General features: G+C 45.5%; 1 protein-coding gene across 4 annotated transcripts in view; it reads right to left on the reverse strand.

Annotated features, from left to right (window-relative positions):
• Window positions 1-27,416, reverse strand: part of INPP5D (inositol polyphosphate-5-phosphatase D) — an 89,475-nt gene that overhangs the window by 42,853 nt on the left and 19,206 nt on the right. For all 4 annotated transcript variants that reach the window (XM_073360195.1, XM_073360194.1, XM_073360193.1 and 1 more), the window contains one exon: window positions 26,905-26,968. In XM_073360195.1, the coding sequence (XP_073216296.1) occupies window positions 26,905-26,968 (64 nt within the window). The remainder of the gene's footprint in view (window positions 1-26,904; window positions 26,969-27,416) is intronic.

Below are 27,416 nucleotides of genomic sequence, written 5' to 3' on the forward strand. Positions count from 1 at the left end.
GGTTTTGGGGATGAGGAAGATGATGATGATGAAGTTATAGATAGCTCACAGCAAGCAAGCAGAGAAACCAGTTTTCCCGACAGCCAGAAACTGTTTCTCACTCTGGACCTGGAGGCAGTCCCCCCGTACCCACCCAAGGCTGCCTCCTGGACCCGCCAGGCAGAGAAGGGACCTCTGGTGAGTGTACCTTTTAAAATACTATACATGGTTTAAAAGCAAGCATGTTTAATGATTAATTTTCCCTGGCATTTGCAGCTCTCCTGGATGTACTCCCAAAACCTTTGCAAAAGGTTTCTGGGGAGGGCAGCCTTATTCCACCCACCATGGTGTGGACACTTTACCACACCAGGCCAGTAGCACGTACTCGGGAATCATTGTAGAACAAAGCATTGCAGTGTATGTTTGCTGGCATTCAAATAACATCCATTCTTTATTTCTCTGTGTTATCCTCAGGAGAGTGATATCATTCATGGTCTCCTGGTTGAAATAGAGTGCTTTTCTTAAGGGGACATGCAGAGGTGCCCGTTCCTGCTGGGCTGTTTGCCTGTGGCTGAACAGAAATGTTCCCCGCTGTTAGCCGGGGGGCGGGGGGAGGGGGTGAGGGGCTAGCCACGTGGTGGGGGGAGGCAAAATGCGATCTTGGAACGAAAGCACATGTGCTGTGTATGTAATGTTAACAGCAAGGTTTACCATGAAAGAGTGTAGCCATTGTTTTAGAAAATGTATCTTTTTAAATACCACTGCCTCTTTTTTTTCTCCACCAGCTGCATGTGTTTCAATGATCACAGGATCTTCTCCTTCCCAGAGGCTAGTGAAGATTAGAAGGCGAAAAAAACGCACTCATGATGAAATGTTCTCTGAGCTCATGGTGTCCTCCCACACTGACATAGCACAGACGACTGCGTGGAGGCAGACAATGTCAGAGTGCAGGAAAGCACAATATGACCGGGAGGAGAGGTGGCGGGCTGAAGAGAGTAGGTGGCGGGCTGAAGAGAGTAAGTGGCGGGCTGAAGCTCAAATGTGGCAGCAGCGTGATGAGAGGAGGCAGGATTCAATGCTGAGGCTGCTGGAGGATCAAACCAATATGCTCCAGTGTATGGTTGAGCTGCAGGAAAGGCAGCAGGAGCACAGACCGCCGCTACAGGCCCTGTGTAACCAACCACCCTCCTCCCCAAGTTCCATAGCCTCCTCACCCAGACACCCAAGAACGTGGTGGGGGGGCCTTTGGCCACCCGGCCACTCCACCCCAGAGGATTGCCCAAGCAACAGAAGGCTGGCATTCAATAAGTTTTAAAGTTTTAAACTTTTAAAGTGCTGTGTGGCTTTGTCCTTCCCTCCTCCACCACCCCTCCTAGTGTTTCTCTCCTCCACCACCCCTCCCGGGCTACCTTGGTAGTTATCCCCCTATTTGTGTGATGAATGAATAAAGAATGCATGAATGTGAAGCAACAATGACTTTATTACCTCTGACAGCGGTGATCGAAGGGAGGCGAGGAGGGTGGTTAGCTAACAGGGAAGTAGAGTGAAACAAGGGGCGGTGGTTTTCATCATGGAGAAACAAACAGAACTTTCATACCGTAGCCTGTCCAGTCATGAAACTGGTTTTCAAAGCTTCTCTGATGCGCACCGCACCCTCCTGTGCTCTTCTAACCACGCTAGTGTCTGGCTGTGCGAAACCAGCAGCCAGGCGATTTGCCTCAACCTCCCACCCCGCCATAAACGTCTCCCCCTTACTCTCACAGATATTATGGAGCGCACAGCAAGCAGTAATAACAGTGGGAATATTGGTTTCGCTGAGGTCTAACCGAGTCAGTAAACTGCACCAGCGCGCTTTTAAACGTCCAAATGCACATTCTACCACCATTCTGCATTTGCTCAGCCTGTAGCTGAACAGCTCCTGACCACTGTCCAGGCTGCCTGTGTACGGCTTCATGAGCCATGGCATTAAGGGGTAGGCTGGGTCCCCAAGGATACATATAGGCATTTCAACGTCCCCAACAATTATTTTCTGGTCTGGGAATAAAATCCCTTCCTGCAGCTTTTGAAACAGACCAGAGTTCCTGAAGATGTGAACGTCATGTACCTTTCCCAGCCATCCCATGTTGATGTTGGTGAAACGTCCCTTGTGATCCACCAGTGCTTGCAGCACTATTGAAAAGTACCCCTTGCAGTTTATGTACTCGCCGGCTTGGTGCTCCGGTGCCAAGATAGGGATATGGGTTCCGTCTATGGCCCCACCACAGTTAGGGAATCCCATTGCAGCAAAGCCATCCACTATGACCTGCACATTTCCCAGGGTCACTACCCTTGATATCAGCAGATCTTTGATTGCGTTGGCTACTTGCATCACAGCAGCCCCCACAGTAGATTTGCCCACTCCAAATTGATTCCCGACTGACCAGTAGCTGTCTGGCATTGCAATCTTCCACAGGGCTATCGCCACTTGCTTCTCAACTGTGAGGGCTACTCTCATCTTGGTATTCTTGCGCCTCAGGGCATGGGAAAGCAAGTCACAAAATTCCATAAAAGTGCCCTTACACATGCGAAAGTTTCGCAACCACTGGGAATCGTCCCAGACCTGCAACACTATGTGGTCCCATCGTCTGTGCTTGTTTCCCGAGCCCAAAATCGGCGTTCCACTGCATGAACCTGGCCCATTAGCACCATGATGCCCACATTGCCAGGGCCCGTTTTGAGAGAAGTCTGTGTCCATGTCCTCGTCACTCACGTTACTGAGCTGACGTCGCCTACTCGCCCAGTATCGCTTTGCCAGGTTCCGGTGCTGCATATACTGCTGGATTATGCGCGTGGTGTTTAATGTGCTCCTAATTGCCAAAGTGATCTGAGCGGGCTCCATGCTTGCCGTGGTATGGCGTCTGCACAGAAAAAAGGCACGGAACGATTGTCTGCCGTTGCCCTGATGGAGGGAGGGGCAACTGACGACATGGCTTACAGGGTTGGTTTACAGGGAATTAAAATCAACAAAGGGGGTGGCTTTGCGAGAAACTGAATGGCCCCCTCAAGGATAGAACTCAAAACCTCAAGGACAGAACTCAAAACTGGGTTTGGCAGGCCGTTCACAGGGGGAAGGAGGAGAAAATGAATACAAAACAAATCTGGTCTATTTCTTGTTTTGAGCCACTTCATCTATCTTTATACATCTTGCTGGCAGCAGACTGTGCAGTACGATTGCTAGCTGTCATTATCTCCTGGGTGCTCGGCAGAAGACGGTGCAGTATGACGACTAGCCATCATCTTCTGCTGGCTGGAGGTTAAAAGACAGTGCACGGCCTGTAGGACTGAATCGCCCCGAGACGAAACTTAAAAGGGAAATGACCTGACTGAGTCACTCCCATGTTTGCCCAGGCACCCGATTAAAAGAGCACCCAGGACTACGTCGATGACGGCTACCATTCATACTGCACTGTCTGCTGCCAAAAGGCAATTAACTGCTGCTGTGTAGCATTGCAGTATCACGTCTGCCAGCACCCAGGAGACATACGGTGACGGTTTGCTGAGCGGGCTCCATGCTTGCCGTGGTATGGTGTCTGCACACGTAACTCAAGAAAAAAGGCGCAAAACGATTGTCTGCCCCTGCTTTCATGGAGGGAGGGAGGGAACGGGGGCCTGACGATATGTACCCAGAACCACCCACGACAATGTTTTAGCCCCATCAGGCACTGGGATTTCTACCCAGAATTCAGATGGGCGGCGGAGACTGCGGGAACTGTGGGATAGCCACCCACAGTGCAACGCTCCGGAAGTCCAGGGTTGCCCCGGTACTGTGGACACACTCCGCCGACTACATGCACTTAGACCACTTGTGTGGGGACACACACAATCAACTGTATAAAACCGCTTTCTACAAAACCGACTTCTATAAATTCGACCTAATTTCGTAGTGTAGACATACCCATAGCCTCAGTCAGTCTCCTCCTTGTTTCCCTCTTGATTACTAAAGCATTTCCTCTGCTCTGAGATTCCAGTTGTTATTGTTATGAGTTGTGTGAAACTTTGTTATGAGATGAGTTAAAACCTCATTGAGATTGAAAGGCATGAATTCACCCTTCAACTAACATGACTGCTAGAGTAAGCCCCTACCTAAAGACAAAAGGAGTATGTGAACCCACCCAGGAGCTTTTGCTGAGTGTTTTTTTAGGGGTAGGGATGGGGAGGCAGAACAGATAAAAACCTGGGAAAGATAGAGGGAGTAAGGGCTTGTCTACAGCTAGGGCAGGGTAGATTCACACCCCAGTTTCTTGTGAAGTAGATGTCTGTGTAGACAAGCCCAGAGAAACTGCCTGAAGGTGCAGTAGAAAGCATGGTGGCTGACCAGTGTTCCCTCTAATTTTTCCCACACATGTGCAGAATTAATTTTGTTATGTGCACCAATATGGAGGTGATGTGTCATACATAACAAAATTCATGTGGTGGGGGTGGGGCCGAGGGATTTGGAGTGTGGGAGGGGGCTCAGGACTGGGGCAGAGGGTTGGGGCGCAGGTGAGTGAGGGCTCTGCCTAGGGTTGCAGGCTCTGGGGTGTGGCCAGTGCTGAGGGCTGGGGCAGAGGGTTGTGGGGTGGGGTGAAGGCTCTGTGCGCTCTGGGGTGGGGCTGAGGATGAGAGGTTTGGGGTGAAGGCTGTTCCAGGGCCATGGCAAGGAGAGAGAGAGGACTCCCCCAGCTCTCTCTCCCCGCAGCAGCACCTGGGCTGGGGGTGAGAGCTGCCCCTCCCCTGGCTGTGGCAGGTCTGGTCCGGGGCTGGGTTCGGGCCAGGGGAGGGGTGCTCCTCCCACAGCCGCGGCAGGTCTGGGGCTAGGTTGGGGCACCCCTCCCCCAGCTGCGGCAGGTCCCAGTCCAGCAAGTTGCCTGAGCGCCTGTGTGGCGCTTAATAGGCTGCTGCGTGGCCACGTGGTTTACAGGGAACTTAGTGGCTGACCCTGGAAGAAACCTGGGGAGAGGTTTTGGGTCAGGGATGCAGGCTGAAAAGAGTGTTTTTGGTGCTGTGAGCAAAATAAGCTGTTCCCTGCTAGTTGATTCCATCTGTTTTCAGAGACAAAGGACTTTGTACATTCTTTGTAAATACACAAAACTGCACCAGAGAAATATCTAGCAACAATTTCTTCTCCTAACTGGAACAACCTACTAGACCCTGAATTTTGGCTAGCTGCTCAGGTCAAACGGAGTAACATTATTAATACTGTAGAAGTTAAGCACATAGCCATGGATCAGGACCCTATTGTGCTAGGTGCTATACAAACATAGACAGACCAAAAGAGCAGTCCCATCCCAAAGAGTTAATGCATGAAGTATAAGACAAGAGGCAATAGGTGGAGACAGTCAGACGGGGCAAGCACAACAAAACAATTCGGCAACAGTTAAAAAGGAAAGCTGGAAATAGCTACCCATTAAAATGACACCATGAAAACCTAACCCATGCAACACATGCTGAGCAACATCATCACCTGCCTCATCTTGTCCCGCTGAGTTTAATCCATCCATGATTAAAATGACACATACACCTCTTTTTCCATAATAAAGATGAAACCAAAATAAACACCAAGCACAGGCAAACAACAGACCAGATCTTCACTCTACGAAACACAATAGAGTGCAACATACATTTCATAGACTTTGAGAAGGCTTTCGACAGCATTCACAGGACAAGCCTATAGCGCATTCTGCGGGCATATGGAATCCCGTTCCGCATCATCAATGTCATCAAAAGCTTCTATTTCAACTTTACATGCAGTGATGATCACAGTGAGCTCAGTTTTGAAGTCAAAACAGGAGTACGTCAGGGGTGTGTCATGTCTGCAATCCTCTTCAACATTGCCATCGACTGGGTAATGCGGCATACAACAGAAGACATGCCAAGAGGCATTAAATGGACACTCTTCTCATCCCTTGAAGACCTGGACTTTGCAGATGATGTCGCTCCCCTATCACATATCCAACACCATATACAAGAAAAAACAACTCGCCTCAACACATTCAGTCAGCAAATTGGACTGAAAATCAACTGCAATAAGACAGATATCATGATCTTTAATATTGCCTCAGCAGATGGAGAAGGATCAGTCATGTGCTTCGGATGGAAACTGATTCCATCACCAGAGTAGCAATAAGATGGACAGCTGAAGGCAAGCGAAAACGAGGCCGCCCGAAAACAACATGGCGAAAAGCTGTGGAAGCCGAGCTGAAAAACCTGGACACAGCTGGGGAACCATTGAAAGACTTGCCAGAAATGGACAGGAGTGGAGGAGCTTCATCACTGCCCTAAACGCAGGAGGTGTAATAGGAATATGATGCTAATGATGATGACAGGCAAACAAGCAGGTCTGTGCTATCCTCGTCTTACTGCTTAGCTTTTAAATGTGCATCAACCCTCAAGTATATTTAGCGCTAGACATTACAGAAAATTACCCGAGGGGAACAGAGAGCATTGCTGTTTGGATATGGAGGGCTCATTGAAAACATACCAAGTATTTCACACTTATTTTCTCACTTGCTCACAAAGGGCTAGCGTTGAAGGGATGCGCAGAGGAGCTGGACGGTAGTGGTAAACCTCCAGGAGGCATTGAGTCAGCCAGGGCACGCCCAGAAAGTGCATGCTGCACTGGTCTCTTTGCCGGTCTAGAAGAGGTCTACAAGAATGGGTGCTCTCTCACTTGTGCCAGCCAGTGCCACCTCTTAGCCAGTGGAGCTGGGGAGTCAGGTCCTCATTCCCACCCTTTTTGACTTGACCTACACTAGTATTCTTCTTCCAGTTCCCCACTGTTGCACTACCACAGATCCTGTGTCACAGGCAGTAGCAAGCTAGTGTAAACAAGTGACTGGTCTCAACTGCTCTAGACCTGCTCCAATTACCTTGGAGGATTGGAGTAGGACAGTGACATCAGGATCATCAGAGACCAAGGGATTAAATTAGAGAGATTAAACAGGAAACAGCACTGATCCTCACAGGAGGACCAAGGTTTGCCATCCTCTCCTTCCATTATGCTCTAATAAATTTGTTAGTCTCTAAGGTGCCACAAGTACTCCTGTTCTTTTTGCGGATACAGACTAACACGGCTGCTACTCTGAAACCTTCCATGGAGATGCTTTGCCATCCAAGTTCTCTCCCATCCCTCTCACTCTCCAGGTCCCCTCAAGATTTCTCCTGCCCTCCCCCACTCCACTTGTTCCCAAGTCCTCTCCTCCACTCCTAGATCCCCTCTAAATGGCCTTCTATTCTGCCCTAGAAGTTTCCCCATCCTCTCCCTCAATCCCTGGGTTCTGCCTATCTCTCCCCTGCCCCACAGCTGGCCCTAGAACTTTCCATCTCTCGCCTACATCCTTTGCCTCCCCTGCGCAATCTCTTCCCTCTTCTCCACCCTGACTTCCCCAAGCACCGTCCCATCTGCTTGCCTGGTCCCTGGCATCTCAGTGTTTCAAGAAGTAAACTGGACCCTGCAAAGCTCTCTTCCCAGGGGCTGCTCTCTCTAGGCCAAATCCAGGCCTGGGATATAGGAAGAGGAAGGATATAGGAAGAGGAACTCCTGCTGCCAAGTGTGGGTCACTTCCTCAACACTTCCTAGTCTACATGGTAACCACAGAAAGCACTCAGCAGTAGGGTGGCTAGGTGTCCAGTCTGGTTGAAAAGAGGACCTGACCGGACACCCAAAGTCCGATTACTACGGGTGGGGGAGGTGGGGAGGAGCCAAGTCATCACCAGCTCCAGCCCCAACTCAGCTGGGCCTGCCTCTTACCTGTGTCGGGCAGCTGCAGCTCCCAGCCCCAGCTTTGCGGGCGAGTCCCTCCTGACCCAGGCAGAGATGGGGAAGAGAAGGGAAGAGTTGCGAGTGACGGAATGGGAGCAGGGCCTCAGGGGGGAAGAGGCTGGGAAGGGTTGGGACCTGTGGGGAAGGGGTGGAGCAGGGACGGGAAGGAGAGGTTCTAGCACTCCTACTAGAGTGTTTGGTTTTAAAATATTACAAAGTTGGCAACCCTACTCAGCAGCAGCCCCTGCTCCCCCTTGCGCTGGTGTGCAGGAGGGCATGCTGGTATCATCCAACAGACCCACCCCTCACCTCTGGAGCATCCACTCCTCCGGTAACTCCTCGGCCCTCCACAAGGGCTGCACTGGCAGACCCGGCCAAACCCCTCAGCGCTTGAAGTCAAGGGAAGCAGACTCCCTACTATACCCTCTAGAACTAGAGAGAGGAGGGCATTGGCTGGAGCGCACACCACCAGTTTTACAGCAAGACTTCCGCAGAGAGCTACACATCTGGCCTGAACAGCTGAAAAGAGACAGCAAAAACTAGTAAAGAAAAGGGGAACCGGATGGACCGGAGCCTATGGGCTGCCCACAATCCAACCACAAACGAGGGGCTGGGGAACGGGCCTGCACAGCAACCAGTCACAACAGTCGGCTCCAATCCACCCCAGAGTGAAGAAAACCGCCACCGCTGCAGAATCCCCCCAGAACTGCCACATATCAGTTTTACCATCTAAGGAGCAATATTATTTGCAAATACTTTGAAAGGATGAAGACCATGGTCAACAACATTGCTCCTCTGGCACAACGGAACTCTCTATGCTGGTGGTAAAGCTTGCCAGGGGGCAGTCTCAGGCCCCCCAGGAAATAAGGACCAAACCTTCCCACATTCCACTCCAAATACAAGGCACATTTCTTTGACCTGTCTTCTCTCTCATGAATTCTGTAGAACCCATATTTTATGAACTAATTGGAGATTGAGGGTTCATAACATAGAATATCCCAAAATGACCCTGGGTATGGTACATCAGTTGCAGTATAGAGCACTGAATTGCTTTCTTCTCACCATGCAAACTACCACAAAGTGATTTCCCATACACTGACGGCACTGGAATGCAAGGGGATGTCGACTTGTTCTTCATTGACAGGACTTTCATTATGTGATTTTTTTTCCCCTCTCAGGAAAAATCATTCCTAGAATTGGTCATTCATAAGACTGGCGTTTGTAAAATCAAGGTTATACTGTACATCGCAACAGATGCATATGTTAAAAAAATCCCTACCAAACCAAGACATTCCACTGCACACACTTCTAGTCATGTTGTTTGATGCATTGCTTGAAGGCGCTTAGATACTATGGTGACGGGGCACGGTATACAAGAACCTAGATTGAACAGAAGGCCTATAATTCAGCTCCCTGTCCTGCTGGGATACTGAGTAGTCCCAGGTTCCAGAGTAACAGCCGTGTTAGTCTGTATTTGCAAAAAGAAAAGGAGTACTTGTGGCACCTTAGAGACTAACCAATTTATTTGAGCATAAGCTTTCGTGAGCTACAGCTCACTTCATCGGATGCATAAAGTGGAAAATACAGTGAGGATGTTTTTATACACAGACCATGAAAAAAATGAGGATGTCTTTACACACACAGACCATGAAAAAATGGGTGTTTATCACTACAAAAGGTTTTCTCTCCCACACCCCACTCTCCTGTCAGAGTAACAGCCGTGTTAGTCTGTATTCGCAAAAAGAAAAGGAGTACTTGTGGCACCTTAGAGACTAACAAATTTATTTGAGCATAAGCTTTCGTGAGCTACAGCTCACTTCATCGGATGCAGTAGTCCCAGAGACACTGGTCTGTTGCTGATAGACTGGGGCTGTGTCAGAGAACTGCAGAGCTGAAGAGTAAGAAATGTCACAGATTAAGAAATAAAGAAAGCGTTATGCAATCTGTAGCTATGTTCAGTCTCGTGTTCAGGTTTCTGGAGAGGCTCATCTGAAGGCTGGCCTAACCATTCCCACTGCCAAAGGGCAAGGAAAGGAACATATTGCAGGGACATATGATGTTTCAAGTCACACTTGAATTTGTGGGAAAGGATCACAGGTTGGAGAGGGAAAGGATCACAGGTTGGAGAGGAAAAGCAGAAGTACATAGTAAAATGTACTCCTGGCACTAAGTTTCTAAGCATCTGGGCTCCAAAGAGCATTGGAAAAAAAATTATAGACTTTACACTTTGAACAAACCTCCATGGGAGAACGGAGCTGCATAGCCAGGGGCCAGTCAGAGGGAAATATTGACTTCATATAATCTGCTCTGGTTTTTTAAATGAGGAACAGAAATGAAAACAGGCAATGCAAGCAGAAGTGAGTGATCTACAGCAGCCGAAAACAAGGTGGGACTGTATGAGTTATTTTTAGCATGCACACATGCACCTCTTCTCCCCACTCCAATATACACACACAGTTTACCAGGCAGAGTCAAACTGATGTTCATCACCTGTGATTCCCTCTTCAAACCCTCCCACTGTTCCTCTTTGCCCAGGATTGTGATAACTTCTTCAAGGAGAAGATCAATAAGAACCAATATGACTTTTCTTTTCATCCCTCCTTCCAAAACTCTTTCCTCCTTCTCCCCAGACACACACTTGGAGGTCTCTCACCTACTTTTAACTCCTCCATCTGTCCCTTTGGGTCTAGACCTCCTGGCCTTCTTTACCCTTGTTTTCCCTCCCTCTTTCTATAGGCATCTTCTTGTATCTCTCATCCTCCAAAAAACTACCCTCCGTCCTACATGTCTTTTCAATCACTATCCTATCTCCCCTTTCCTCTAAGCTCACTGAACAACTGCTTATATCTACTGTCTCTAGTCACTTTTGGATCTTGGAGTCAAAGGAAGCAGACTCCCTAGTATACACTCTGGCACTGCAGAAAGGAGGGCATTGGATGCACTGCCATACAGTCTAATGTAGCTTCTGTCATTTCCACTCTATGGAAACTAAAGTCTCTAATGACTCGTTCCTGGCTAAATCTTGTGGCCAGTATTTCAACCTCATCTGCATCAAGGCAGCTATAACACTGCTGATCATTTCCTCCTCCTCAACATCCTGTCCTGTCTTGGTTCTCCGATCTCTCTGACTGCTCCTTCAACAGCATTTTTTGCAGTTCCTCTTTCCTCCTGCCGGACCCCTTCTCTGTGAACATCTCATAGGGCCTGGCCTTAGACCCCTCCCCACATCTTACCTCTGAGTGACTTAAGCTTGCCGGTGCCGCCAAAATGTCTTGGCATAGAGGCTCCGAAACTAGCCTTACTGAGAATGCCTTTTAGTATTTCTGAGGGGATTAGTGGAGGGATTATGAAGACATATAAGGAAAACGGCTTTTCATATACAGAACCCAGTGCAAGCTGGGCACAGAAGGGGCTAACTAGGGGCTCTCTACTGGGGTTCTGAATTTTGGTTGGCTGTATTCCTGGAGGTTTCATCACATGACAGACATAATCTTTAATTAAAGATTAACTTTTAATTCCTGGAGACTCCAGGACAGTCCTGGAGGGTTGGCAACCCTAGTCTTTACAGCAGTGCTATAAATAGAAAGCACAGGATGATTGGGGCCCTGAGAGAAAGGGGAAGTGTTCCCTCTCCATAAACCCAGGCCAGTTAGCAAGGAGGAACTGGAAAACTGAGCATCTTATTATATTGCTTAAGGCCAACTGTTTCTAAGCTTGGTGCCTCAGGAGTAGCCTGATTTTCAAAGTAGAGGAGAACTTGCAGCATCACTGCAAGCTGAAAATCAGGCCACTTCCACTGAGGTGCCAAAAGTATTACCAGGAGAAGATTACTTCCTTTAGGCACCTGGTTTGGAAAATGTTGGCTTAAAACATACTAAGTTAGCCAGGTGAAACTAACCAGCTCATTAGACATTTCTCAAGCAGCCTTTTGCATCTCATTCAAATAAGCATTGACGTTTGTTTCAGGAACTGAAGTTAGTGCCTCATAGATGGTTGATAAATGCTTTATCTAAGGCTTGGTCTACACTACAGACTTACGTCACTATAACTACGGCGCTCAAGGGTGTGGAATTGAGTGACAGTTATACCGACCCAACTCCTGGTGTAGACAGCGCTACGTTGACAGGAGGGCTTTTCCCATCGACATAGCTACCACCTCAGGGAGGTGGAGTACCTACACGGATGAAGAAGCTCTCCTGTCAACATAGATAGCACTGTATGTGTAGACAAGCCCTTTTAAAACATCTTGTTAGCTCTTCAGACAAAGTCTCTGTTGTTCAGGTTGAAACTTGTGCTAAGCCTTTACTAAGCAATTTTAGGAGGATTTCTCAGTAACTTGACTTTAGACAGGAGTCACAGCAGGGAGTAACAGCTACTTCCCAAGCCAGCCATAAGCATGATCTATTTTAACACAGCTTTGGGGGCCCGGAGAAACAAGATGCTAAGTGGACAACATGGACTGAGGGGTAGGCTGGAGGGGCTGGAGGACCCCATGGAGGAGTGGGCAGCTGCGGGACCATGGGGTAAGGGGTGGACTCTGATGATTGGAGAAAAATTGAGGGCAGATGGGAGTGAGGAGGGAATTCGGGGGGCTGGATGACTATGAGGTGAGGAGTCTTCAGGGCAGCAAGCAGGTGAGCTGAGCATGGGGATAAGGGGGAGAGGTGAAGGAACGCGGAGGGTTGGGGGGTCTGCAGCCTGGTAACACATGCAGCAGCCTCTGAGGACCAGCTAGGACCTAGGAGGGATCTGCTGCCTCCAACAGAGGAGTAGTTCATGTGAGGAACCTTTTTAATTAGTGCTGGGGACTGTATAGAGGCTTCTGCTTGGGTTGGGGTGTGGATTTTAGGGTGCCCTGAAATGAAGAGAATGGATGGTGGTTTGGGGGTTATCTGGAAGCCAGAACCAGGGGAGGGGAACAATGAGAGTTGTAGAGGTAAATGATGGACCCTGTGGCCCTTGGAGAATTTTTTTTGGGGGGGGGCGAGAGGGAGGGCAGGTACAAGGTGAATGGCCCATGCCATTTCTGAAGCATGGAAGCTGGATGAACACTATTCATGACATATTTCATGAATGGTTTGGTCCTGAAACTACAAGGGTGGCTTATTCAAAGCTGAGTTTGATCTAATGCCTTTTTCTATGTGAGATTTGAGACTAAAATGTTGAAAGTTAATCACTGCTAAATTAGGAGCATGAGAGTACCTGATCTGACTTCATAAGATCTGGAAGAAGCAATTGTTGGCCAATGGGAATAAGGAATTATAATAACCTACAGAAAAGTCAGTGTATAACTTTTAAAAAATCGCTTTTAGCTCTTCTGAAGGCCAACTGGATGGAAATTGGATGTACATATCACTAAACAAAAGACAAACTAAAAGACTAACAACCACACTGTCAATGTGAGAAAAATTCCATCTAGCTCTTTAGAAAGTAACTGAAGGACACCAGTCTTCATTGGCCCTACCACCCATTTCATTAGTTGAAGAGTAAGCTTGACCTGGAGAGATATCGCATGTGAATGTTTGTCATTGTTACCATGCTTCATATCTTCTTATAGAAAAGAATTCTTGCTAAATGAGAGAGCATTCTGCTCTGCTTTTCACATGGCTGTAAATGAAGCAGTTGAGCAGGTTCAACATCCACTTGCCTAGTAGAAGAACACTGAAGTGTGTGTGTTTGAAGCCAGCTGTATCGATAATTGCTGAAAATAATTCATTTTAGTTAGAGATGAGCCCAGATCCAAATACATGCACCTCACAGTATTCCATATTATGGGTGAGGGCTAGACCTGAATGTAGCTGTGGATCCAAACTGCATCTGAGACCTGAAGTGTGCAAGTCCGTACTGAGATCTAACCTCCTCCCAGATCTGGTTTTCACAATCCAGGCCCAAAAGCATAACTTCCACCATTTGGAAAGACAGAGCCTTTTACCCATGCAAACTTTAAATGATTAACATTTGCTAAATATGGACCTTAAAGCACTTGGGCCTAATTTTTCAAAAGAGACTAGTGGTCTTGAGTGCCCAAATTGAGTCACCTTAAAAGGGCCTGATTTTCAGAGGCCAGTTGTTCAGCACTTCTGAAAATCAGGTTATTGAAAATCTTCCTATCCATTATTCCTCATATTCCACCCGGGCCTCATCCTGCCACCTCCTAAGGACTTGTTAATATTCTCTTTATAGGCCCTTGTAAGATATAGCAGAATTGTGCAATTTTCAAAGTAAAGTCTTCATGTGAAAGGCCTTAATGTTTCAGTGAAGTCCAACTAGCGCCCCAAAGTAATATTTACCTGTCTTTATACTACCATCCCACTCAATATATACCCTTTGCCTAAAATTTGCCAAAATATAAGCAAAGGTCAAAATAATAACTTACACATTTCCTATTTCAGGGACCCAATTCCAGTATGCTATAACACAATGCTCACTAAAAAGCCATATGTTAATTGCTAGACATCTAGTTAATACAGTTAAAAATACAAACTGGCAAGGTCTACACGTGGTTACGTAAATCTACAATATTATGTAATCAGCACATTCTATAACACCAAACAGATCAATCATTCTAATTCTATTCATTGGAATGTTCCTCTACTCCACCAACACATTGCACTATGACAAAACTCACGGAAATCAAACATAACCATAATGTTCCCGGAGACTGGATTTCTCTTAACAGTTTTACACATTTAATGAACGAGATAAAAAATCAATATATTACCATTACAGAACAAACCAAGGGAGCGGTGTTACGTTAGAGTGGGTGGTGTAAATCAGATGAGTGGATAGTGTGTGAGCAAGGATTCTTCGGCAGTGTGGAATTAGCTAGATTCTTTAACTGTTTATTTGCAGACAGCCTAATGTTTGGGTAGAGTTTTTATATAATAAAGTATAAGTTTTTGAGTGTCCTGGACTCTGTTGAAACATTTCCAGTCTTAGCCCTTCTAAAACTACGTTTTTGTTTGTCTCGCGATATTTGCTGGTTCACTTAATGCTCCAGCTCCTGGAGTCATGTGATTAAATGGGAATCTCAGCTGCCTTAAAAAAAGTAAGTTTCTAGTCCTCGCGGCTGCAGAGAAAAGCTTGAAAACTTGAAGCCTACACTCAAACACCAGAAGGCAAATAAAAAGAACCCTAACTTCAATATTTTTAAAATCTCCTGATTTTTAGGCCAATCATGATTTTTGCAGGGCCTGACATGATTTTCTGAGTACATGGTGTTGGCAAAAACTGAACTAGAAAAGCTGTTGTAGGTCACTGTTATCTGCTCCTCTGTGGGTATTTTAAATGGCATATCTGTATTTATTTCTTCAGCAGAGTAAGTTCATTTTGAAAAATGGTAAATATGTCATTACAGAACATGCTGCTGGCTTCAGAATTCCTGAGAACAGAGATAATGTGTGTGTGTACACATAACCATAGCATGGGCCAGGTTCTGTCCCCCACTCCATTTTCTGAGGTGCTCCTCTACCCAGGGCTGAAGCCAGACAGAAAGTAAGGAAACCATAACAAATCCCCTAAATACATTCCCCACCCTATCTGCTGTATTGAACGGATCTCAACCGCAGCACAGAATCAGGCCCTAAATTGCATAACCAAAATTACTATTTAAAATACACAATGGAGAAGAGAACTTATGAGGTTAAGGAAGTCAGAATTACTGGAGATATACTGCTCCCTAAGAAAATTATGTAAGTACTCTAGATGTATGAGCATATAAAACAGGATTCATGGTGTCTAACATTTTAGAAAATACTCTTTGTGTTAGTATTTGAGAAATAGCATGGGACTGAATAATTCAAAACTATATGGTAATGCAGATGCACAAGAGGTGCAGAGGTAAATTTACAATTTCCTGTCTTCAGTATGCGTAATTTCTCAGCCTTAAAGTTGCAGTACTTTCTCTATCTTAACTCCTCATTCCCTAAGAGAATCACTTGTGGCAAGTTTTCTGTGGTAACAAGTAAGTCAGGGTGAAATCGATCTTTTTTAATATAAAAGTTTCATTAAATCTATCTTTAGCAAAATAAATTAATCTCACTTTCATATATAAGTTTTGCAGTTTTGCATACTGACTAGATCTTGACTTTCTGAAGACCGAGGGCCCGATTCTGCTCTCGCTGAAGTCCAGGATCAGTTTGGTCATTGGTTTGGATGGGTGCAGGATTCCTGTGTCTTTCCAGGATTGTCAGTTTATGTGATAAAAATGGAACCTGCCATTTTTCACAGAGCCTACATGTGGGTCCAATCTTGCCCTTAGCTCCCACTGAAGTCAAACAATATGCAGCACCTCATAGGATTGGGCCCATAATTTCCAATCACCAGTTTTTAATCAAACAGATGAGTTCAACAATTTTGCATCTATAACAATGAGCCAAATTCCACAGTACTTAATGCCAGGAAGTCCCCTTGGTTCAGGTCTCATTGCATGCTGCAGGGATTGGCACAACGCAGATCACAATAGAATTGTTAGTCAGAATGACAAAACTGCTGCCGGTTCGTATGCAGTCCTCGCTCTCTGTCTGCAAAGTGCTCACAAGGGACCTGGCCGTGCATTCTCTGCAAACCAGAAACTGCTCCTGACGTCAGTGACAACAGCAATGCCACAAGGAATGCGGGTACTGACCCAAGTTAACGCTCTAATCAGATCACGCTAGATGGATCTGCCGCCATACATATACACTGACAGAACATGGTAGAGAATGGAGGGAAGGGTGACACAGTAGCTGTTCAAGGGCACTCTGAGCAGAGTGTCCAAGGACTGAATGAGCATGGACAGTGAATTTCCCTTAAGAAGAGGGGAGAGTATTGCTGTCAGGGTGATATGAACAAGTTGTCCTGCCACTGTGCATGTTCAGCTGATAGAGGATTTGGATCTGTCTGGTACCTTTCACAAACACTAAGTTCACATGTAAACATGGGACGGTCCAGCCCTTTCCCCTATACTGTTTTTGGATATGGGTGACAGGATGGAGGTGGGCAGTGTTGGGAGGAACTCTAGCATCTCTCATATCTTCAGCAAGCTGAGTCCCCAGAACGCTGCAAATACGCTGCTGGATTGGTATAAAGAATAGTATCCAGGTCTGCAGAGCCTGGGGAGGCTGATATTTCCACAGTGCCACTAGAAGGCCATGCAGAGACATGGCCAGGGAGCACTGTGGGGAGTCAGCGCCACAGGAAGTCTTGCCCAAAGACCCAGAGTGACAGTACCTTGCCACCTTCTAATTGGTCAAGTGTCTCTACTTAAACCCAGGGGTTGCCCCAGGAAGTTGTCTGGACAACCACACAGACCTTGGCCTGCTGCAGACTTCACTTCATCTCCTGATCTCTGGTCTCTTGACTCCAGCTTGACTTTGATCCCGATTTCTGCCTCTTGATTCTAACCTGGTGCTACCTCTGATCTCTGATCCCAGCCTGACTCTGACCCTGACTCTTGTTTACGGGACCTGCCTTTGCAATTCCTTCATCTTCATCCTGTCCCTGGTGAGCAGACCTCAGCCCGGCTGTGACCACTCGGCAAGACCGCGCACACCCCCGGTCCCTTACACCTCTGGCTTGAGCTTCATTTGGCGTGCAGACAGTCACAGTTTCTGGCCTGTTTATGAACTGCTCACACATGGTGTCATTCGTTTCCTGTTACATGTAGTCCTGCTATCAGAGCAGATGCTCAAAATTCACTTGATACAAAGCTAGGGACGAACCCTACAGTCCACATACATCCAGAACTCCCACTCAACTCAGTGACAGCTGAGAGTGATCAGGTTCAGGCCCCTCCCTAGCAAAAAATGATGGAAAATCCTGTATTATTAGAGGGAAAAAACACTTCCTGCAACGGTGAGTTGGTATGAATTAATGCAATGCTCATGCTCATGCACAATGTCAGATCATTAGAATGGGAAACTGAAGTCCTGTGTATATCCAGAGAACAAGTAAGGCAGCAGGATATCCATGTACTGTATCTTTAAATCTGTAGCAGGAAGTCAGGCAGCAGGGTAGCTGGAGAAAGTGAAACAGAGAGTGAGACACACACACACACACACAGACAGGCAGAGATGACATGAAGAACACCTTTATTCACATAAAATCACATTAAAAACTATTTAAAATGTTATACAAGTACAATATATACACCAAAAGATATGAAAAAAATAAAGCAACACACATCATAAACGAACATTAAACACGGCTCATTAAAGCATCGTCATCACCAAATTCAAATGACTGTTAACACACCAAGTCAACCGAAAAGTGTCCAGGTTATCTGTCCATTTATAAAACGTGTAATCAGGTTGCTGCCGGACCACAATTAGTGCATAGAACAGCCCTAGCACATTACATCGCTCTACCTTGGCCATTCTGTTCTGGTGAGATTTCAAAATGGCTAGTTTTTGCCTGACCCAGCAAAAAGTTAGCCAGGCAGGAAGCTCACTGAATGCGAGCAAGTTTCAGAGTAGCAGCCGTGTTAGTCTGTATCCGCAAAAAGAAATGCGAGCACTGTATCTCTAGAACAAACAGGGGCTTACAGAAAACCAGCCCCAAACCACTGAAAAGCGACTACAAAAAAAAAGGAATCAAACAGGGACAATGCAGGAAAAAATGAAACACTGTGTCTGAAGCCCAACAAAAAGTCACCCAGGGCCAGGGGCATCCTCCAGGCTGTATTAGGGAGATCACAGAGGATGGCATAATGCTGCACCTTGGTACACATACCACAGAGCGGCTTCTTGGCCCTGGTTGCAAAAGGAACATTCACCAAACCCTCCCAGGACAACAATCTGCCTGGTTGCACAAGGATCTCACCAGCCAGAGAGACAGCTAGTGAGTGGAACACAGGATTCTGCCTGGATGATCAATCCCTGAAATAACTTTCTGCAAATACTGAGCAGCCTGCTGAGGGAGCGCTGCCTTCTCCAACAAACGCACAGAGGGGATTCTGGCCTGAACAGCAAGAGCTGTCGCTGACCTCCAGCTTGCCCAACTAGGAACAATCAGGTGAGCCAGCCTGGTCAACACAGCCTGAGTAAAGGCAGAAAACAGGTTCCTGGAGGAGAGAGCTTCAGCGGGAAAAAGTGGGTTAAAAAACAGCGGCTCTTCCAAGAGCCATAAACTGGAAACTGCCTGGTCCAGCCAGGCACTTTGCAGAAGTTATCAGGCATTAAAATACCAATATAGAATGGGGGCAAATCTAGACTCTGTAATCGACCAGGTCCCATCACAAATAGGTGAGTGTCAAAGCCCATCACCCCCAGCACAATGGAGGAGAGAGAAGGCAAGGGACTTCCAGGTCAGTGGGGAGTCAGAGTACAGCAACCGCTGAACACCTGGAGACAAAAGGCTGCCACTTTGCTGACTAAATCAGTGAGCCCCTCGCCCCCTTCATCTAATGGCAGGAACAGCAAAGCAGGGCACAACCAGCAGTAAATATTCAAAAAAATGGTTACTATGCCTCTGTATCCAGCCCAGAAGGCCCAGGGGAGGATCCAGATTCAGTAGCCGATGCCACAATACCAAGGCCAGAAGATTGTTGGCAGTCAAAAGAGTCCAAGAAGGAGCAGTGTCATTTCTGCAGGCGACCTTACACATTCTCCTCTACCTCCTCCCAGTTCCTTAACATGAATTATTCAGATTCAAAACCGCACCCCCAAAACTTTAATCGCAGACGTGCCCCATTGCAATTGTTGGGGCAACACAGGGGGACTGCTGCGCTGCCAAGAGCCCAGTAAGATCAAATTGCTCTTAGCCCATTTAGTGCAGACAGAAGAGGCCTGGTCATACACTTGTAAACGAGTGCAAAGTGTTTGCACGGCCCTGTCAGATGTTATGAAAACTGAGATATCATCAGACAGGTGAGCTGCTGATCTGCTGATGATCCGTAGACTTTCTCCAAACCAAAAAAGAATCTTGTGGGAGGATCATCGTCATGCAGCTGAGTAAAATGGGCCCGAACAAGGGCTCATTGCACCTTCTCTTTCAACAAGCATCTCAGGAGTCAGTACTTTTCAGTTAAGGTCTGGTGAATCTGCACTGGGTTACTCCCATCAAAGTTGCCATAAAGGCCCAAGATGTCTCATTCCAGGGCACTCACAGCCTGATGCAAGGACTATGTGGCAGCCTGGGTAAGCTGCTAGCAGAACAGTTGGATCTGGACCTTCCCAACACCCCACTGCTGTCTCAGGGACTCAGACAGGGGTTTGTGCTGCTGACAATGCTCCCAAAACACAGTTAACACAATTCAAGTCCTGTAATAATATGGCATTAAAGTGGGAAGCACAGGCAGGAAGAGAGAGAGAGACGCACTGACAGAGAGAGAATGATGATCGGCCAAGTAAGTGGGAGAAGTAGAGAAGTGAACAAACATTCATGGTACAAAAATGATCCAGTTTAACCCCGGAGAAGAAGTTGGGAGTAGCTTTCAGCCAAGAGTCCTAACATCCCTTGATGTCCCAACGCCCTCTCCACTATGCTTTCTTACCAGGGGCCGCTGATGAGCCAGCAATACATGGGCAGGAACCCCTCAAATGACCAGGTCTCCACACAGGAAACATTTCATATTTTCAGAGGTAGCAAACACTGTATAATCTGCTCCATCTATGTGGTGCTTTAACATCAGGTTCAAGGGCTGTTCAGGGTTATTTAGAACCACACCCACCTGGCGCTGGAATTACATAACATGGCTCACACTTAGGTTCTTGCAGCCCAACATACTCATCCTGACAGCAGAAACTATTTTCTCACAATGGGAGAGATCAGACACTAGGGTCACTGAGAAGGAAGGGCGGCGGGGGGGAGCACTGGAAAAGTTACTTTAGTAGCAGGAGTAAACAAGGGAAAAACTGGAACAAAAGACTCCTTGACCCAGTGTCCTGTCCCAAATTATTCACAAACTGCTCCTGGGCCAGGAAGATTACTATAGATTTACTCATTTGAGCGGCAGATTTTATATTAGCACGGCCAATAACCTCACCTAAACTCAGCAACGCTTCCTCCAGGGTGCAGGAGACAGCAGGCACACACTGACCCTCACACTTGCAAGTCAAACCACTAAACCTATCTACAGTGGACCCCCTGGAGAACCCACACACACACACCGCCGAAGAAAAAGGCGGTGGGGACAACACCACTAAAACAAAGGAATTGCAAACAACACAACAAAAACAAATCCAGACTATCAGAAACCCAACTAGTGCACACAGCACACACCAAACACTGCCTCACTCTCAGAAACTCCCACAAGAGCGTAGCTTTAGGGATAATCATGTTTCCCTAATTATTCTAACAGAGTTCCTTGTTCAGTATGAGATGAAAGCAACTCCTTCTGTGATACTTCACCATTGTCACATGACAGGGGGAACGGCAATGCAAGCTTCCAAATGCTCAGTCCTATTCTGGAGGGAGCCCCTTTAGCAATGAGTTCATAGTTCAGTCTCCATGCCTTTTCGATCCTTGGCCTGACTCCAGAGTCTGCCAACAAGAGTACCAACTGCGACAGCAGTTTTTGTGATGGTGACACTCATTCAGTAGGAACTAAAATGAGACCAACTCCTCTCAGATACAGTGATACTAAGTAAGGGCCTGACCCAGCCAACCCTTACTATTAGGCATTCACTACAAATGTCACCTGAAATGAGATCTGGCGGCCACTGAAGCAATACTAACTTTTTAGCATGCGTTACGTTCACCCAAAGAGGACAAGAGCCAACGGTAGCCATCTGGCTTACAATGTCAAGGCTACGTACTCTGTTTGATCTTGTCATTAAATGGTATCTCCCAGCAATGCTAGCCTTCTTGGTGCATACTAATATTGCATACTAATACCTGATATTTCGATAGAGTTTTATATACTCAAACCACTGTGCAGACATTAATTAAGCCTCACAACACCCTCCCGAGCAAGATAAAAATGTAAAGAGCTTTATGTGCTGTAAAAAAGCCTTCATTTTAAAATGGGGGGGGGGGGGAGAGTGCTGAAATACATTGCCATCTGCAGGATGTGGTTCTGGGTCTCCCAAACCAATGAGGCCTCGGAGACCAGAAAATGACACACACAAGTCAGCAGTCTCAAGAAAGGAAGAAAAAGAGATGCTCATAATTTTTTAATTTCTTTTCACTTTCTGTTTGATGTGGCTTGGCCATGTATCTCATAGGACACCCTGAATACTCTCTGACACTAGGAGATTATGTGCAAGGCATTCTCAGATGTCACTTGCCCAATTTGGCTCCAGATATGACAGGCTAGAGAAGGTAGAGGGAATTTTATATCTATATCTCTCCTGCCCTTAGAGGGGGCCAGGGAAATATTTTTAGTCTTAGCTGAGAGCAACAAAGAGCCCTCATCTGTCTCTGCCCCAGACAGTTCTGCTAACATAAAGGCAAAGTTATGTTTGTTCATTCACAAAGAGCAACCAGTACATCAACCATGGACACGAGATAGCTCATTTCACAATTTTCCCAAAATAAAAACTCACACGGATTTTAATGGGCACCACAGCATCTATGGGAAGCTGGGTTAGCAAACTGTTGTAAAGCTGTTGAAGATATTGAGAGCTGCCAGCAGCTAAGTTATCCTATCTAATAAATACCTGCCACAACTGCAAAAATCCTGAAGAAATGTGTCCAAAGGTCTTTCCTGAACACAAAGATAAACTCCTCTCCAAAAATCACATATACTGGAATAGTCAGATGAGTTTAATCTCCCAAGAAACACAAAGAGTTTGTCTACATAAGGAAAATCAATATGAATTAACTAAAGGTATACATTTAAGGTGGATTAGTTAAACTGCATTACACCACCTGTATGGACACTCTCACTCAAAATTAAAGTGGTCTTAATTAGTTTAAGTCTGAATGGGAGTGTCCACAGAGAGGTCTAATGCAGTTTAACTAATCCACTTTAAATGTACACCTTTAGTTAATTCAGATTTACTTTCCTGCATGTCCTAGTGTAGACAAGCCCTAAGAAGTGGGTGAAGACAATGCTATTAGATAGATCTAATTAGAAAATGGAAATGCATGCACCTCCCCCATACTCAGAAAGATTAAAACAACTGTCAGAGACAACTTTAAGGGAGTAAGTAGCTTCACATCGTGGAAGAGGAAAAATACCCTAACATTTAGCATCACATGAATGCCATCCATGAAGGTGCAATATATTGTGTCTTTCATATTTGGTATTACCAATAAAGATATCCACTAGATTATGGCCCTGATTCCAAGAGCTGATCTGTACCGGGAAGCCACCTGCACCTGATTAATTTCAAATGGCCTTAGTGCAGGCATAATAATCTACCTGTGCACATTAGATTGCAGGATCAGGGCCTATATTTGTAAGTAACGTACACTGATCTCATCTCATGAGTCTTTCCTGTATCAATTTTAAAAAACAAAACAGACGTTAAAAGATTAAAACAATAGATATGTGTGTTGGCGCTCCTTTCTCAGGAGACTGGGACTGACAACTGCTGTACTGATTGCAATGATTTACTCATTCCACTGTATTTTTATACTCTTTTTTTAAATGACGGATTTTAAAAAGACTAAGTCACTCCCCTCACTTAATAGATATTACAGCATTGCACAGATGAATTCGACTTTTTGTAAGATGTCTTTCTAAATCACGTGAAGCATTTTGGATCAGACAAAAACTGAAGCAGGCAACCAAACATGGATTTGATGCCTGGCCCAGCTGGAGCAATGTGTCAAGATCAGAAGGCAGCAGCGCAGGACAGGAGATTTTTGCCCAGTCTCCGTTTGTTTTGACTATGCAGTTCACTTGACAGAAGAGGGCACATACCCTTGCTTTATCCCACAGATATAGAATAATGCATATTAAAAATGGGAGTATGCTGTGTTTTTGAAAACATGAATCAACAATACAGTGTATTTTAGCCCACCAAAACATACAAAGCTATGTTACCATAGTCCCTTTGCCTCCTATAGATCCATCAGAATCCCAACCAATCACGTTACAGATTCAGTGGAATCCCAGAAACTACTTTACACAGACCTTCATGATGATTGATGATTCCTGTAGAAACCTACTGGATTTTAGCAGATCACTCTCAAGTAGACCCAGTGGAATCTTAGTATCACTAACTGCATCCAGTGTCCACTATCAATAGATCCAGTGGACTCGGAGGGATCCCTCCTGACAGAGATCCAGTGGACTTAAAGGCTATGCCCATCCACTGATTCTATATATTTCCCAGTGAGCATTAACCCTCAGAAATCGAGCCACCAAATGAATACCTATTAAACCTGAATCTGGAGCTCGGGGTTTTACTTATCAGACAGAGAAACCTTCCCTGGAGGTTTAATTGTGCGTGGGATGGTGGGGTGCGGTTTTAGTTTGGTGTGCACATTATTTCAAGGCTGGGTGGGTAAATATATATTTTTCACGCTCTTGTTCACGATCATAAAGTGTGTTAGGAATTATGGAAGTGCAATAGCATTTCCCAGGTTAAGGCTGCACAAAGCACTCAAAGCCAGGATTAGATCTCTCTTGTGTATGAATAACACGTCTCCTCCCCAGATATGCAGCCCTCATTCTAAACACAAAGAAGCTTGCTTAAAATATTCAACTAAACTGCTAATTCATGGATGAGTGTTTATAGTTCACAAGAAGAAAACTGAGAAGAACAGTGGAGATAGGATATGGGCAAAAGGTGCAGCAGGGCATGGAGACAGGCTGAGGTCCTGGGAGCTGAGCTGGACGGGGCGCAGGGGAAACAGTTGGAGCTCCTCTGTTTAAAACTTTACACTGTGGGCACACAATGTTCTAACTGATGCTCCAGCTTCTCAAAGCTGGCTGACACCCTCAGGGCTGCTGCTGCTTCGAGTGAAAAGCTTAGAGCGGCAGTCACAGGAACTTGGCACGTTGGTTAAAGGCTTTCTCCATGGGATATGCAAAATTTTGGCTCCACATCCCCCCTTTCTGGTTACCCCCCCCCCCCGCCCTTTCTAAACCCTCACAGCTAGGTGCCCAGCTCCAGCATTTACACTGGGGGTTTTTATATATATATATAAAAAAAATCAGGAAATTCCCATTCCCTAAAACAAACCTTTTATTTAGAGTTAAGGCTCCTTAACTGTATTTCCTCACAACACGCTAAAAAGTAAGGACACCATTAACTAGTCCTGGGTCCTAGTCCCAGCTCTGCACCGACCTGCTGCATGACCCTGGGCAAGCCATTACCACTCTGTGCCTTAGTTTCGCCCCACTTTGTCTGCTTTGTCTAGTTAGATTATAAGCTCTTCAGGCAGGGACCACCTCTCACGAAGTCTGTATCCAGCCCCTATCACAATAGGCCCCCAACTGCAGTTAGGACTTCTAGATACTATTGTAATATAAATAATTAGGGCTGTCGATTAATCGCAGTTAACTCAGGCGATGTATTAAATATTTTGGAATGTTCTTCTACATTTTCATATATATTGACAAAGAGATTGCACTACAGTACTTGTATGAGGTGAATTGAAAAATACTAATTATTTTGTTTATCATTTTTACAGTGCAAATATTTGTAATCAAATATACACTTTGATTTCAATTACAACACAGAATACAATATATATGAAAATGTAGAAAAACATCCAATTTAATACATTCAATTGGTATTCTATTATGTAACAGTGCGATTAAAACTGTGATTAATTGCGATTAATTTTTTTAATCATGATTAATTTTTTTGAGTTAATCGCATGAGTTAACTGCGATTAATTGACAGCCCTCAAATACTATTTATTTTGGTTTTTTACAGTGCAAATACTTGTAATCAAAAATATTTGTATTCTGTGTTGTAATTGAAATCAATATATTTGAAAATGCAGAAAACATCCAAAAATATTTAAATGGTATTCTATTATTGTTTAGCAATGCGATTAATTGTGATTACTTTTTTTTAATTGCTTGACAGCCCTATAAATAATAATAGCAACCATGCCCAACACAAGACCAACCCCAAGCACTGATCTATTGCCATCATGGCATACAACCACTTCAGTACTCTAATCTCCTCTCTAGCATGCTTATTTTCACTTAAACACCCTTAGTGAACCCAGCAAAAATCAAAGTCACACTGCACAAACTTAACTTCATCCTGCCACCTTATTAAACAATGTATCAGGAGTGTACCGATGAAACAGTGCACATACCAATAATGTGTGTATATAGCTTTCTTTCATTGTATTGCCTGGGTGAGATGATTTTTTTAACAGTCCCAATGTAAACCTAAAGTAGAATCTGTGTTATCCAAAAGGTCCAGCTCAAACAGGGATCTCCTTATGCTAGGCACTATACAACATACAGGCCCAAAGTTCATACTATCTAAATTGGCAAGACAAAGGGTTGGAGAGGGAACAGAGGTGGAATGACCTGTGAAAGGTCACACAACTGGTCACTGACAGTTGGGAACAGAAACCAGCTGAGAGTCCCAATGCACTGGATTAAACTGCCTCTTAAATTCTGAGTCTGTAGTTCACTTTGTCTTCTCTGCCTGGTGCAAGGTGTGTAGAGATGCTAACTTTGTGATTTTAGCATGCTAACTGTCATTAAGTTATTAAATAACATAGTACTAGAAGGCTGGAGTTCAGGTCGTTCACTGCAGTGTGACTTTTCAGTTACTTGATGTGTGCACAGTGAGCAGTTGTATTGTTGAATTGAAAGCAGATGTGTCAGAGAGGTTATTAGTGTACTGCTACGGTGGAGTATCGTGGTAGAAGTGGGCTTAGGCTTGGAGAAGGAGATTAGTCTTGGGTTCAGTGTGAATGTTGCTTTGATGAATACAGTTAATTGTTTTAGTGTAAGAGCCATGGTGAAATGATACATATGAGCAATCTTAAGTGTCAGGGCTTGTCTATGCCGGACATCACCACGCGGCAAGCCAGGATGTGAATCTAGTTTGTTGTGCAGTAGCGTCCAACGTGAAGATTGCTATAGCACACTACAAATTCTGTAGTGTGCTTTGACATACTTTCATTTCAAACGGCAGTAAAGCGAAGTGCGCTTGGAACTTTTAGAGCACTGTAGTAGGGTCCATATGGGGCTGTAGATTTGCATTCTGGCTGGCTGTGCACTAAAGTCCCATTCAGACAAGCCCTAAGCCAGATACATATCTGTGGTATGGTGTCTGCATTCAAATATGTCTTACCTGGACAATTAGCTTATTTTCTTTATTGGGTAGAATCCTGTAGGTATAAACGCAATTCTGGAACCTGGAACAGATTGGAGGAGAGGTTGTTAGAACATAGCTATGGGGGAATCTTATCATAGCATCATTCCATAACAACAGAAATTGAATGGAAGACTCTGACATAGACTGATGACTTAATAAGAACATAAGAATGGCCATACTGGGTCAGACCAATGGTCCATCTAGCCCAGTATCCTGTCTTCTGACAGCAGCCAGTGCCAGATGTTTAAGAGGGAATAAATAGAATAGGGCAATAATCAAGAGATCCATCCCGTCGTCCACTCCCAGCTTCTGACAGTCAGAGGTTTAGGGACACCCAAAGCATGGGGTTGCGTCCTTGACCATCTTGGCTAATAACCACTGATAGACCTATCCCTCTGTGAACTTATCTAATTCTTTTTTGAACCCACTTATAGTTTTGGCCATCACATCCCCTGGCAATGAGTTCCACAGGTTGACTATGTGTTGTG

Source organism: Lepidochelys kempii, chromosome 9 (assembly GCF_965140265.1).
Source record: "Lepidochelys kempii isolate rLepKem1 chromosome 9, rLepKem1.hap2, whole genome shotgun sequence".
Lineage (NCBI taxonomy): Eukaryota > Metazoa > Chordata > Testudines > Cheloniidae > Lepidochelys > Lepidochelys kempii.